Source organism: Aricia agestis, chromosome 3 (genome assembly GCF_905147365.1).
Source record: "Aricia agestis chromosome 3, ilAriAges1.1, whole genome shotgun sequence".
NCBI lineage: Eukaryota > Metazoa > Arthropoda > Insecta > Lepidoptera > Lycaenidae > Aricia > Aricia agestis.
The window spans coordinates 11,469,791-11,482,654 of record NC_056408.1 but is presented as its reverse complement, the minus strand read 5'-3'; the positions used below and the strand labels follow the sequence as shown (position 1 = coordinate 11,482,654).

The 12,864-nt window shown below is 36.3% G+C and overlaps 1 protein-coding gene across 1 annotated transcript in view; it reads right to left on the bottom strand.

Moving 5' to 3' along the window:
- Window positions 1–12,864, bottom strand: part of LOC121740484 (trypsin-1-like) — a 34,646-nt gene that overhangs the window by 2,873 nt on the left and 18,909 nt on the right. Inside the window, exons 2-5 of the mRNA XM_042133182.1 lie at window positions 3,695–3,824; window positions 2,888–2,938; window positions 1,835–1,997; window positions 970–1,178 (exon numbers count right to left, since the gene is read on the bottom strand). Coding sequence (XP_041989116.1) covers window positions 970–1,178; window positions 1,835–1,997; window positions 2,888–2,938; window positions 3,695–3,824 — 553 coding nt within the window. The remainder of the gene's footprint in view (window positions 1–969; window positions 1,179–1,834; window positions 1,998–2,887; window positions 2,939–3,694; window positions 3,825–12,864) is intronic.

The window sequence follows — 12,864 nt, the reverse complement described above, 5'->3', positions numbered from 1 at the left end:
GTTTGAAAAGAATAAGTCTCTGGAGTTGATTATTAAAATGTACTATCAGAGAAATTGATTCATAGGCAGATAGCGGACCTGCTTTATTTGGTTGCCTTACATCTAATCAATAACCTAACCAAATTACGTTGCTGTACATCAAACACGTTCATTATAACCGGAATAAAGGAACAAATTAAGGATAACACCGTAAAAATCGCACTGTAGCTGAATGTAGGGCACTGCCGGGCTACACCATATCACTTAGCGGGCCCCTAGACCTACAATAATATTGAAATTATTTTATTGAATTTGACAATAAGATTAAAGGGCGGGCGCGTTCAATATTAAGAGGAGTCCACACCGCCCTTTTTTCCATACAAACGCTGTCCCCTGTTTCCTCCCTGGATAATGCTAGTAGAGTTATAATTTTTTTCCTGAATATCTATGGCCACTAATACAATGTCCCTATGTTTTCTTTTTTTTTTCATAATTTAATTATTAAATAAGATATGAACGTTCAAAAACCCCAAAAAAATGGCCAGATCTTCCGCTGTGTTTAAACATCCAGAAAACAGATTTGGCTAGATTATACAAAAAAAGCAAAACATAGGAACACAGCTCAAGCCTTTCTTTAATCTTTAGTGAAAAAAGTTCTTAAATCGGTTAAGTTTTGGAGAAGGAATCAGGGGACAACGAATCGTTGATTTTCTGCAGTTGTCTCTATCGTTTTCTGCGGTATAGGCTTGAGGTAAGGGAGACAGCTATAGATATTACACGTACTTTTTTCATCATTTCTCTAGCCCCTGGTGTATCCTCTTAACCCTAGACGGTGAATAATATTGCACTATAGGTACGTGATATTGCACAGTAAAATTGATCGTCTAGGGGTCCTCTTGGCGATGTGTTATATCAAATCTGATACATTTGATGCTGCTGTCGAAGTTAACGAATGACCTTTTTCTTAAACAGATCAAGTAGCATACTAACTGGCAGGCGGCAGACACACGGGCTTGATGATCTTGGAGAAAGATACCGGCTTCCTCAGCTTGAGGAGCGCGATGTCGTTGTTGTAGGAGTCGGCGTCGAAGCTGCGGTGTCGCACGATGGACGTCACGGCGCGCATGATGGCCGCGCTCTCCGTGGTCAACGTCTGGTCGTGGTCGCCGAGTATCACGCGGATTTTTGATCGTTTGAGCCTGAAAGAGTGAGTTTTGATTTTTAGTAGCTGTGGTCTGTGGCTAATAGTTGAAGCAATCAATTTTGCCTTTGATTGCCACTTAAAGTAGTTAATAATTTTATTAAGAGAAATCTCGGTGATTTTTTAAATTATTGATCAATCGTAGAGTTACTGAGAATCGTTTGCGTGGCAGTTACATTACACGTCTTTACCTGATAACTCAATTCTTCTATCAATTAAATAGTCAGTTTATTCAGAGAACCTTAAAAATGATCAAGTCCGTGTCAAATTCACTATCAGCCAAACAACATAGGAACGTATTGTCGGTCTCGTTCGACTCGAGCGATCTTGCACGGAATATTCCGAATGTGAAGTTTTGAGAATACACAAACTGTGTTACGTTCGTAAAAATCTCATAATTGGGTAATTTTTTCGAAGATGAGATTTTCTCACATTCTAAAAATTGGCTTCCAGGTGCGAACAAAAATGCGAATTTATGTTTAGAGTTATACAATAGTGAACTGCGTAAAGCTTGCTTACGTTTGACTGATACTTATCAATTTGTTGTGAACGCAGCTACAGAACTATTAACCTATTCCTAACTTTTTAATATTGTGTGAACTATCTCTATTTTATCTATCTTTCACAAAAACCAGTCAACTGAACGTTACTTACTTCCGTACACAATGCGCGGCGGTGAGCACATACTCCTTGGACAGGAGCGACGCTCCGCAGTGGAACTGGCCGTCGTACACCAGCCTCGCCATCCACGGGTACCGGTTCAGCCCCGCCGGTAGACCGCCCACGATTCTGTTCTCCTGATCCGGCCCGCCGCAGTCTGCGATGTGAAAGCGAGTTTGTTGAACTAAGCAGGATATACGCCCGGTATAGTGCACAAGTTCTGTTGGTATTTTCTGACTTTTCTATCGGAAGTCGGAACTTTAGTATGAAGTAATTAGTTGGTATTCTACCGGTTTTCGTGTTACGAGAAAAACGGAAAAGCTCTTAACGATGTAAAGGTTAATGTTTAGCTATCTACATCATATTATTATGTTTGATTTAACAGCAACTGAGTTTAAGAACAGGTTTTAGGGTTCCGTACCCAAAGGGTAAATACGGGACCGTATATTTAAAGATATTCGATGTCTGTCTGTCCGTCTGTCTGTCTCCAGACTGTAACTGAAGAACGGTAACAGCTACAGAAATAAAATTTTCACAAATTATGTATTTATGTTGCTACTATAGCAACAAATACTAAAAACAAAATAAATAAAATATTTAAGGGGGCTCCCATAGAATAAACGTGATTTTTTTGCCATTTTTGCTCGATATAAGTGATGGCAATAGATAGGCACCTGAAATATTCACAAAATACTCAATTGTGTTTAGTACTTTAATACTTATTTCATAATAAAATTTAAATAAAATAGATAATTAAGGAGGGGTCCCATACAAAAAACACATTTTACCCATGTTTGTTTTATAATAGTACGGCGTACGTACTAACCTTTCGTGCGCGAGTCCAACTCGCACTTGGCCGATTCTTTTTTTTTCTTTTTTTTTATGATTTTTTTTAAATTTAGGGTTTGACAATCATGTCCATAGAATTCAACTTCGTAGATTTCAACTTAAAAAATTTGTAATTCTATAGAATTCAGAATAAGGAAAGTGTTTCTACTAAAGTTAAAGCTAGTGCAGAAAACTAATTATAGTCCGTGAAATACTTACTTTTCTTGACTTTTGTGAGTTTTCTAGGAAGAAGATTCGCTCTGCCACATTCTAGAAAGTGAAGATTAGAAAAAATTACAGTGACCATACAAAAATAAGAGACTAGCTAAATCAGAAGTGCAAAAAGGTACTAGGAGTGATACTTTTCTCAAAGACTACGGGTAGATAATATTATGCAATTATTATGAAGAGGAAATTTTCGTTTGTTTGCATCGAATAGGCTCACAAAGTACCTACGGGGTCGATAATAAAAAAAATACATGCATTTTATATTAACCACTGGCCACAAGTTGCTTTATACCTTTAACTTAAACAAAAGAATGTGTTTTTTGGTCTTTGGATTGAAATACGAAACAGCGATAAAGCACATGGATGATAATGATAAATTAATCATAGATAATACAATATTGTTCAGCGAAAAATAGTGAGAGTGTAGAACATGGTTTATGTCTATTAAATTCTAAATTGAAATAACTTTGAATCTAATGAAGAAAAATGTTTCTCCTCAGATATCTCCTCGCGTAGAGTGCATAGCGAGGAAGATGGGATAGCTAGGGTAAATGACTAGTAGATTGGACAATACCAGTCATTGGAAAAAGCACAAAAACACAATATTTATTAATGTTGTTTTAAAAGTTGTCTGTTTTTAAGGTAAAGGAACGCCTGATTTTAAAGAAAAACAGGTAGTTTTTAAAGCAACCTTAATAAATATAGTGTTTTTGTGCTCTGTCCAATGACCAGAACTGTCCAATCACTAGTCATGTTCACCCTATGGTTTACTGCGAACGGCGTTCGAACATTTCTTACCGCATGAGCAATTTCTGGCACCACTATACTCTTCTTCGTCATCTTCTACGGATTGTTCTCCTAGAATCGGAACTTCTAACCCGAAGATGGCGTCGAAAAGAAATCGTTGAGATCTGTTACCCCTCGATACCTGGAAATAATAAATGTATAAATTATTTACCTAATTTAGTAAAAAAATCCCGCAGTTCATGATTTTGAACTATTGCTAAGAACATTTGTGATTATATCAACTTTGAAACAAAAAAAAGTAGGTTAAGTCCACCTGTTTGGATGCAACGGTGCCACGGACAAGCATACACAGAAAGACTGACATGACAAACTTATAGACCCTCTGTTTGGTTATTTGCTGCTGCTGTATATATCATGCTGAGGGTTAAGAACATGGTTAAATTCTTATTTCAATATTGATTAAACAAAGTTTCTGTGAGTTAAATGTGGTATCAAATATGAAATATCTAAAGTTTAATGAAAATTGGAAACACATCTTCGATTTGTAGTTTATAGTAAAAGATTTAAACATCTTTATTTTCTGCTAAAATATTCTACGTTTCTTACTTTGACCACTGGACAGGACTAAAAACCATTAAAAGCCTATTTAACTTCTTTAAATACCTACTTATCACTAATAAATTTAGTTATTACGATATCGACGTATTTATTGAATAAAAAAATCCATTTAAAATGAGTTGTATTAAAACGTCATTAAATTGTAGCCTTATATTATTAAAAACATTAAGTTTAAACCATCATCTAACATTATGTAATGATGATAAGCTAAATTGTACCACTTAATATAATATAATATCTGTGGACGCTTCACACCACGTCAGTCTGGTCCCGTGGTAAGTACCTGAAGGACTTGTGTTATCTATACTAATAATATTAAGTAGTCTCTTCAACAACTTCTACAAACTCTTCCGCTTTATAATAATGTTTGTTTGTTTGAGCGCGCTAATCTCAGGAACTACTGGCCCGATTTGAAAAATTATTTCAGTGTTAGATAGCCGAGGAAGTATATAGGCTATATTTATTAATCATGCTAAGAATAAGAGGAGCTAAGAAATAGAGGAAAATGTGGAAAAAAACGGGGGAAATTATTTGAAAGGGAACTACTGGAGCAATTTTTCTGTTATTTGGCACAGATAAGAAGTAGACCACGTGAATGATCATAGGCTATTTTGTGGACTAATTTGTCTGTGAAATAACTAATTTAGGCGGGCAAAGCCGCGCGGAACGTCTAGTATTTAATACTTTTATACTATACATATATTTTAGATTTTTATTATATGATACACATATTTAATACACATCCATCACCCAGGAACTTATGAAAACTTTTTGTTCCGTCGGCAGGATTCGAACCCGCGACCCCCGGCTTGAGCTACCAACAGCCCACCAACTGAGCCACAGAGGTCGTCAAAACCACCACTTGTAACCAAATGATAGTTATTTAGAAGCGATTAACCTGTTCTAGAACCTTCCCATGAGGAAATTATCATAACGTCGGTAACAAAGATGTTGCGTAAGGCTTTTTTGCGATTTTAAACCGCGTGAAGACTCACTTTCGCGGCCAGGAGCGAATCGCTCTAGCGGTTGCGCAATGAACCCAAATAGGGCTGAACACTTTTGATCTAGTTTTTAGACTAGCGTGTTGAGACTGACTCAGGTGCCCAGTTTTTTTTTTTTACAATTTATTCGGAACACATACAGTGTTTAGATACAAGATATGCTTACTATACTTATACAGGGTGTAACAAAAATAAGTGATAATACTTTAGGATGTGTACGTGTTCCTTGTAGAGAGTTCACTATGAAAGTAGCAGCGCTGAAAGACCAACATTTTTTTTCACTTTTGTATGGGGAAACTCGTGACGCTCGGACCCTTGCCCATACAAAAGTTAAAAAAATTTTTTCGTCTTTCAGAGCTGCTACATTCACAGTGAACTCTCTACAAGGAACATGCACACACCCTAAAGTATTATCACTTATTTTTGTTACACACTGTATAAAATCTTAACATCTATAATACTTTTCCACATTTAGATTTGTGTTAATCATTTGCACATTTTAAGGTCAGTCATATTCACTGAAATTTGAAAATACTAAAGTGCGACATAATAAATTAGTAGGTACTTATAAAGGTTTTTAATTAACATTGCATGAAACGTGATATAAAAATCAGTAGTCAAAAACACTAAGTAACAACTTATTATTGATTTTAGGTCATGCTGCATCATCACAACTGACTCATGTATAGGACAGTGACTCCCACAAATTTGACCGTTCACATATGGCTCCAGATACTGACATAAATACGTAGCTAGGGCAACGAAAATTATATGGCCGACCCAAGTTTCATATCCTACTCAAAGTATGAAATTTCCACGAAATGATAGGTGTACATTTCGTGAAACCATTGTTTGATGCAGTCTTCTATAGTATTTATTATTTGTAGTTTTAGATTATACATTTTCCTTCAGCTAATTTTCCTCTCAGCGCCAACCCTGCGAACTTAATTGACGGCTAATGTCAATGTTGCTTTCACAATCTTAACAAGTGCGTTCCGGTTCGCAGTTATCTTTTTGTTTTATTCGCGGTTCGATGTGCTTTCTTACACACAAAAAATAGTGAAATTGATGCTCCGATGTTAACAGATTGTTTGACAAGTCTGAAATACCGTAACGAAATACATAGCCAATAAAAAGGAGCATTTTAATTTACTAAGTGATTTAAAACATTTACAAGGTGGCTAAAGTATTTAAGGTCGCTTTTTTGTCGGTCAAGTGAATTTTTCAACGTATAAATGAATAGGATTATAACCTGAAGTTTCTTAAATGATTTATTGTTTCTTAAGTGTAAATGTAGGCCTACTGGAAGAGTGAGACTCCACAAGACGCGATCCAAATAGTTTCCTTTCAAACTACAAAATTGCATCTTATTAAAAAATTAAACTCAACAAACCCGTTTGCTTCACGTACTTATATGAAATTTTTATGTATAATAGGAAACAAATTGTATCAAACAAGGAACGAAGAAGCACTAATGTTGCATTAAAATTAGCACAGCAGAATTCTGCTATTTGCTATTTTGGAATTTCCAACTATACCTACCTACTTTTGCGACAGAAGTTCAAAGGTAGTTAGAATCTAGGCGACTGACCACAACCGCATTTGTTGACAAATAATTCATGCACTTTCCCCGCGTCACACGTAACATGTGACGTAACGTCACAGATGTCACACATTATTTAACGATGTGACGCAACGTAATAATGAGGCTAAGGTTAATGCGACATCATTATTTTACATAATATGCAATTCATTATGGTTAGTTTAACATTCTCTTTGCACTACACAACACACACACAAGAGCATCCGTGGCCTATTGTGTAGACCAGGGGTCACCGAATGGCGGACCGCGGTCCGCATCCGGACCGCCGACCCATTGTGAGCGAACCAAGCATATTCGAAGATAATCTTCGTTCATCTTAGGACTTCAACATCTCCAGGATTTAATGTCAATCCCCCTTACTAATAAACGTTGTATAAGCTTTGAATAGTTATAAAGTGTTTTGTTCCTGTCACTCAAGAGACATTTTTAATTGGATTGAAGAAGACAAAACACTGTATAACTATTCAAAGCTTATACAGCGTTTATTAGTAAGGGGGTAAATCTATAGCTTGCACCAATATTTCACTCCAAACTTCAGAGCGATAATTAGCTACAAAAATGGTTACTTTTCTCATTGATATCTGAAAAATACGTTTGTAATTTCCATAATTACTTTTGTTTAATAAAAAAAAATATCTGATCTCTGACGGTGAAGGGAAACATCGTTAGGAAACCCGCACATGGTTGCCCAGTCCCAGACGTATTGATCATCTTTCCTCTGGACTAGGTCGACTATGTTGCGAGTAGGTCGTATGAGCTTGGGCAACGATACAGGCTTTTAAAAATCTTATCCCAGACACTACAGCATTTAAATAGTGGTTACTTCGCTCTGAAAATACTGTATAAATCATCCACAACGGAAAACAGGCCTTGTTTTTTTTGCAGACACAGTAGAAGTTATATTATAGTAGACGTCTATCTTATTGCGGTAGGTTACATCGTATCCGCCACTCTGCCTTAAGCAAAGAGTGGAGCACCACGGGGTTTTAGTGGGTAGACTACGCGGGGAGCCCCACATACCCCGGCCGATATTCCCAATTCACCGGGGATGCGTAAAGCATTTCCCCATCTGACGACCTATGTGGCTCAGTTGGTGGGAAGTTAGTAGCTCAAGCCGGGGGTTGCGGGTTCGAATCCCGCTGACGTAACAAAAAGTTTTCAAAGTTCCTGGGTCATGGATGTGTATTAAATATGTGTATCATACAGTAAAAATCTTATGTATAGTTTAAAAGTTAAATATATTTCCGTTGTCTGGTACGGTCTGTAACAAAAGTCCTTCTGGTAGGTACTTAGCACGGGGCCAGACTGACGTGGTGTGAAGCGTCCATAGATATTATTATTTAAAATAAAGACGTCTATCTTCATACTAGGTCACCCAAATTTTGCGACGACATACATAATTGACCGACTTCCAAAAAGGAGGACGTAATACGTTCGGCTGTATGTTTTTTTTTTTTTATGTATGTTCAACGATTACTCAGCCGTTTGTGGTCCGATTTACAAAATTATTTTTGTGTTGTATAGGGTTTGACTCGAATTTGGGACCTGATGATGGGATCCATGAGTAATCGAGGGAACTCCTCAAAATTTATATGGAAACATATAGTGATTTCGATTTTTTCTGAAGTGTTTCAGGCATATACAACCAAAAAGTAAGATTTTGCACCAGGATGTACCATGGTTCCGAAGGATGGAACTTTTGAATCCTTATAGATACAAGTTCGAGGATTTTGGCTTTATTTAAACTACTCCAAGCAAAAGCCAATGGATTCTACATTATTTCTGCTGAACATAGGCTAAATTTTATTTTGGAAAAAATTGGGTTTCGTAAGATATTTGGGTTTTTCGGACGCCAGTTGTAAAATCAACCAGAAAAGTTACTTATTCTGCGTACGCTGTCGAAACTATAAAAGATAGAACCATAAGTGTTATAAGTAATTGTAGATCTTAAATCTACAAAAAAGTCCGCGATACACTATACTTATCTATGTCGAGTAAGGCACAATAACCATTTCTTTATTTAAAAATCTTGATTTTTTTTGGACTACATTTAAAAGCGTTTATTTTACTTATGCTATTAATCCTTATGAAAATAAATTATTTCATCACTAAGTACAGTTTATGTAGATAACATTTGGTTTTTAAATGATTAAAATTGGACGTTTAGTTTTGAAATTATGGCAAAATTAAAATATAACGATAGTGGGCGCCACCAAGCGGGGGTGCTTGTGCGGGAGGAAGACAATATGTGCAGTGTGCACTCTATGCATCCCTTCGGATAATGACTGCGTCCGCGTCGTCGATGTCAGTGTTGGAGTCTGTAAATTGGCCTGGGAATCATTTTGCTGACCGACTCTTTCGTGGGTAGGCTTTTTGCAGCCGTAACCGACATCCACGCGGGCGGAGCCGCAGGCGACCGCTAGTAATAATATGTACAACTCTAAGACAACGAGCTATAAGTAATATAGCCTTGTGGTCTCATAGGTAACTAAAAAGGGTAAAATTATTCTTTTTTAACAAAAAATTAAAACCGACTTCCAAGGTAAAAACAAAAGTAATATTCTCAAACATAATCTAAAAAGAATCAAATAATTATTATTCCTTATGTTGGCAACACCTAGAAGTCGACATCCGGCGACCGCTGATTGGCGCGTTTTTGCTGTCTGGTGGGGCGCCATGTCGAGTGGGGGCGCCACTGGACTGAATAAAACGGACGTGCTTGGCGGTTTAAGGGCTTTTTTGCAAGATCACTGCAAGATTGACGTTAAAAGTTATAATAGTGTTCGCGTTTCCCTTGTGATTAATTAGTATCATATCGTTTAATTAGTCCTTAATTTAGGACGTTAATTATTAAAGTATTTATTGAAGATTTATGACATTTAATGATTTAAAATAAATACCTGTTAGACGGTGTTCACGTTTATTTAGTACCCGTTGTTAACATCAGAAGTGCTTATCTACGCGCCATGGGGAAGCATAAGAAGAAAAATCGTAAACGCGCTCGATCATCCAGTAGTTCGAATAGTTCTAATAGCGCGGTAAGCTCTGCCAGTGCCCGAACCCCGTCACCTCGTCCGCCGAAACATAAGCGGAGGACAAGAGACCGGTCAAGTAAGCCTACACGTTTATTTGGATCTAATCTGGTGAGTCAAAATAATTCATCTACTTTAAATAATATTATACCAGAATTTGACCCTTTGAAAGACGATATTAATGCATGGCTTAAAATTATCCAGTCTCACGCAAATACGTTTTCTTGGTCTGACGAAATAACCCGTTATCAAGCGTTAAATAAGCTTAGAGGTTCAGCCAAATTATGGTATGACTCATTGTTACGCACTGATCATCAATGGCCGTCGTGGAAATGGATAGATTGGCATAATAAGTTATCTGTTAGCTTTCAAATTCAAAGAAATATGTTTGAGCTTTTAAAAGAAGTAATAGAACGTAAACCAGTAGAAAACCAGTCGTTATATGAGTTTTACTTTGACCAAAAATGTAGAATAGATAGGTTACGTTTGAATTTTTCTGACCAGGATGTAATTTCAATCGTTCTCGGTAATATTAGTGATGGAAATATAGAAGCTAATTCGTTTAGTTCGTGTGATCAGTTCGCAAGTTATTTGCATAGTCGAACTTATAAATCGAAAAAACAAGCGAACGTCTCACATTCAAAAGTTAATAATATCCAATTACACGTGGGTAGTAGCATAAATATGGCGAATAATAGAACGGTGTCGTCGGGTCTGTCCGGTTCGAGCGAGAGTGGTTTACAAATACGAAAAACAATAAAGTGTTATCTATGCGGTGGCAATCATAAACGTATGCAATGTGATATTAAATGTGAGTTTTGCGGAATTAGAGGGCACGTTGATTCTACATGTAACCGAAAGAAAAATGTTAAAAGTGAACAAAAATGTGATAAGCCGGAAGTTAAGTTAGTATCGTCGTCGAATTCACGGGATAAATTTGTTAAGAGTGTGGTTTTGAATAATACGCTAGTTCACGACGCGTTCATTGATATGGGTAGTAGCTGTTCGATTATTTCACAGTCGTTAGTAACGAAATATAATTTACGACCGTCTGTATTACCTGTTCCGATTAAGTTACGTGGATTTAAAAAGCATTCGGCACAAACTGTAAATACTGTGTTAAAAGTGAATTTAAGACTTGATTCTGTGGACATAAAGGACGTAGATTTTTATGTAATGGACGGCTTAGACGGATGCGATATTTTGATTGGGCGAAATGTTACGGAACGATCTAATTTAATGTATGTTAGAATAGGTAAAGTTTTGCAATTTAGTTACGCGGAGGGTTCGAATGAATTTTGTAATAGCATTGGGGAAGAATTTGTTTTTGATACCGATTCTAACTACAATGAATTAGTGACGTTGTTCCAAAAGTATAGTGATTGTGTAGCTAGGTGTGTCAAAGAATTAGGAAAAGTTAATAATCATGAAATGGTGATAAATTTGACAGATTCCCGTCCAATTTACTGTAGGCCTTTTAGATCATCGTTAAATGATAGAAAAATTATCCGTGAAATGGTTGATGAGTTATTAGTTAATGATATTGTGCGGCATAGTGATTCTCCGTACGCCAGTCCGGCTCTTTTAGTAGGCAAGAAAAATGGCGAAAAGAGACTTTGTATTGATTATCGTGCCTTGAATAAAATTACGGTAAAAAATAAATACCCGATGCCACGAATTGAAGATTTAGTTGATAGGTTACAAGGAAACGAATGTTTTACTAGTCTCGATTTAAAAAGTGGGTATTACCAGATACGAATGAGTGAATCTTCAGTATCAAAAACGGCTTTTGTTACGGAAGACGGTCACTATGAATTTTTGAGGTTACCATTCGGGTTGGTTAATGGTCCGTCATGCTTTCAGGAAATGATGAACAAAGTATTAGGGAATTTGAGATTTGGAAATGTGATAGTATATTTAGATGATGTTTATTTGGTCACTAAAACAATTGAAGAAAATTTAAAATTATTAGAATCAGTGTTAGAAATTTTTCAAAAAAATGGATTAACTTTAAATTTAAAAAAATGTCACTTTTTCAAATCTGAAATTGAATTTCTTGGCTATAAAATAAAACCAAACGTAGTAATGCCGAATGATGCTAAATTAGAAGCTGTGAAAAGTTTTCCGACACCCAAGAACGTTCATCAGCTTCGTCAATTTTTGGGGTTGATAAATTATTTTCGAAAATTTATAAAGAATTGTGCAATGATATCGGCACCTTTAACTAAATTACTAAAAAAAGATTCTGCTTGGGTGTGGGAAAACAATCAAAATACTGCATTCTTGATTTTAAAAGAGAAATTACTTTCTGGTAATGTATTATCTATGTTTGATCCATCAAAAGAAAAAGTTCTGTATACCGATGCCAGTCGAGAAGGTTTAGCTGGCATTCTTATGCAGGTTACTGACGAGGGTGAAAAACCTATCCATTATTATAGCAGGCAAACGACAGAGGATGAAAAACGTTATCATTCATTTGAACTCGAGTTACTTGCAATTATCGCTTCATTACAAAAATTTAGACTTTACCTATTAGATTCTCCGTTCAAAATTATTACTGATTGTAATGCGGTTAAGTATGCCTTGACAAAAAAAGAAATAATACCCCGAATTGCACGATGGGTTTTATTGACACAGGAATTTGCTTTTGATATAATCCACAGAGAGGGCTCGCGTATGCAGCACGTTGACGCATTAAGCAGAAATCCCGTGCCAACCGGGGAAAAGTACGAATCGGAAGTAATTATGTCGATCACTGAAGGTGATTGGTTGTTATCCGTTCAGTTACAAGATCCAGAATTAGTTAAAATCAAAGGAATATTAGAGTCAGGACAAGCCGATGATAATAAGGATATTTTTGATAAATACGAAATGTTAGGTAATAAAGTTTACAGAAGAACAACTCGCGGTCGTCGCTGGGTTGTTCCAAAAAAATGTATCTGGCAAATAATTAAAAGTAACCACGAC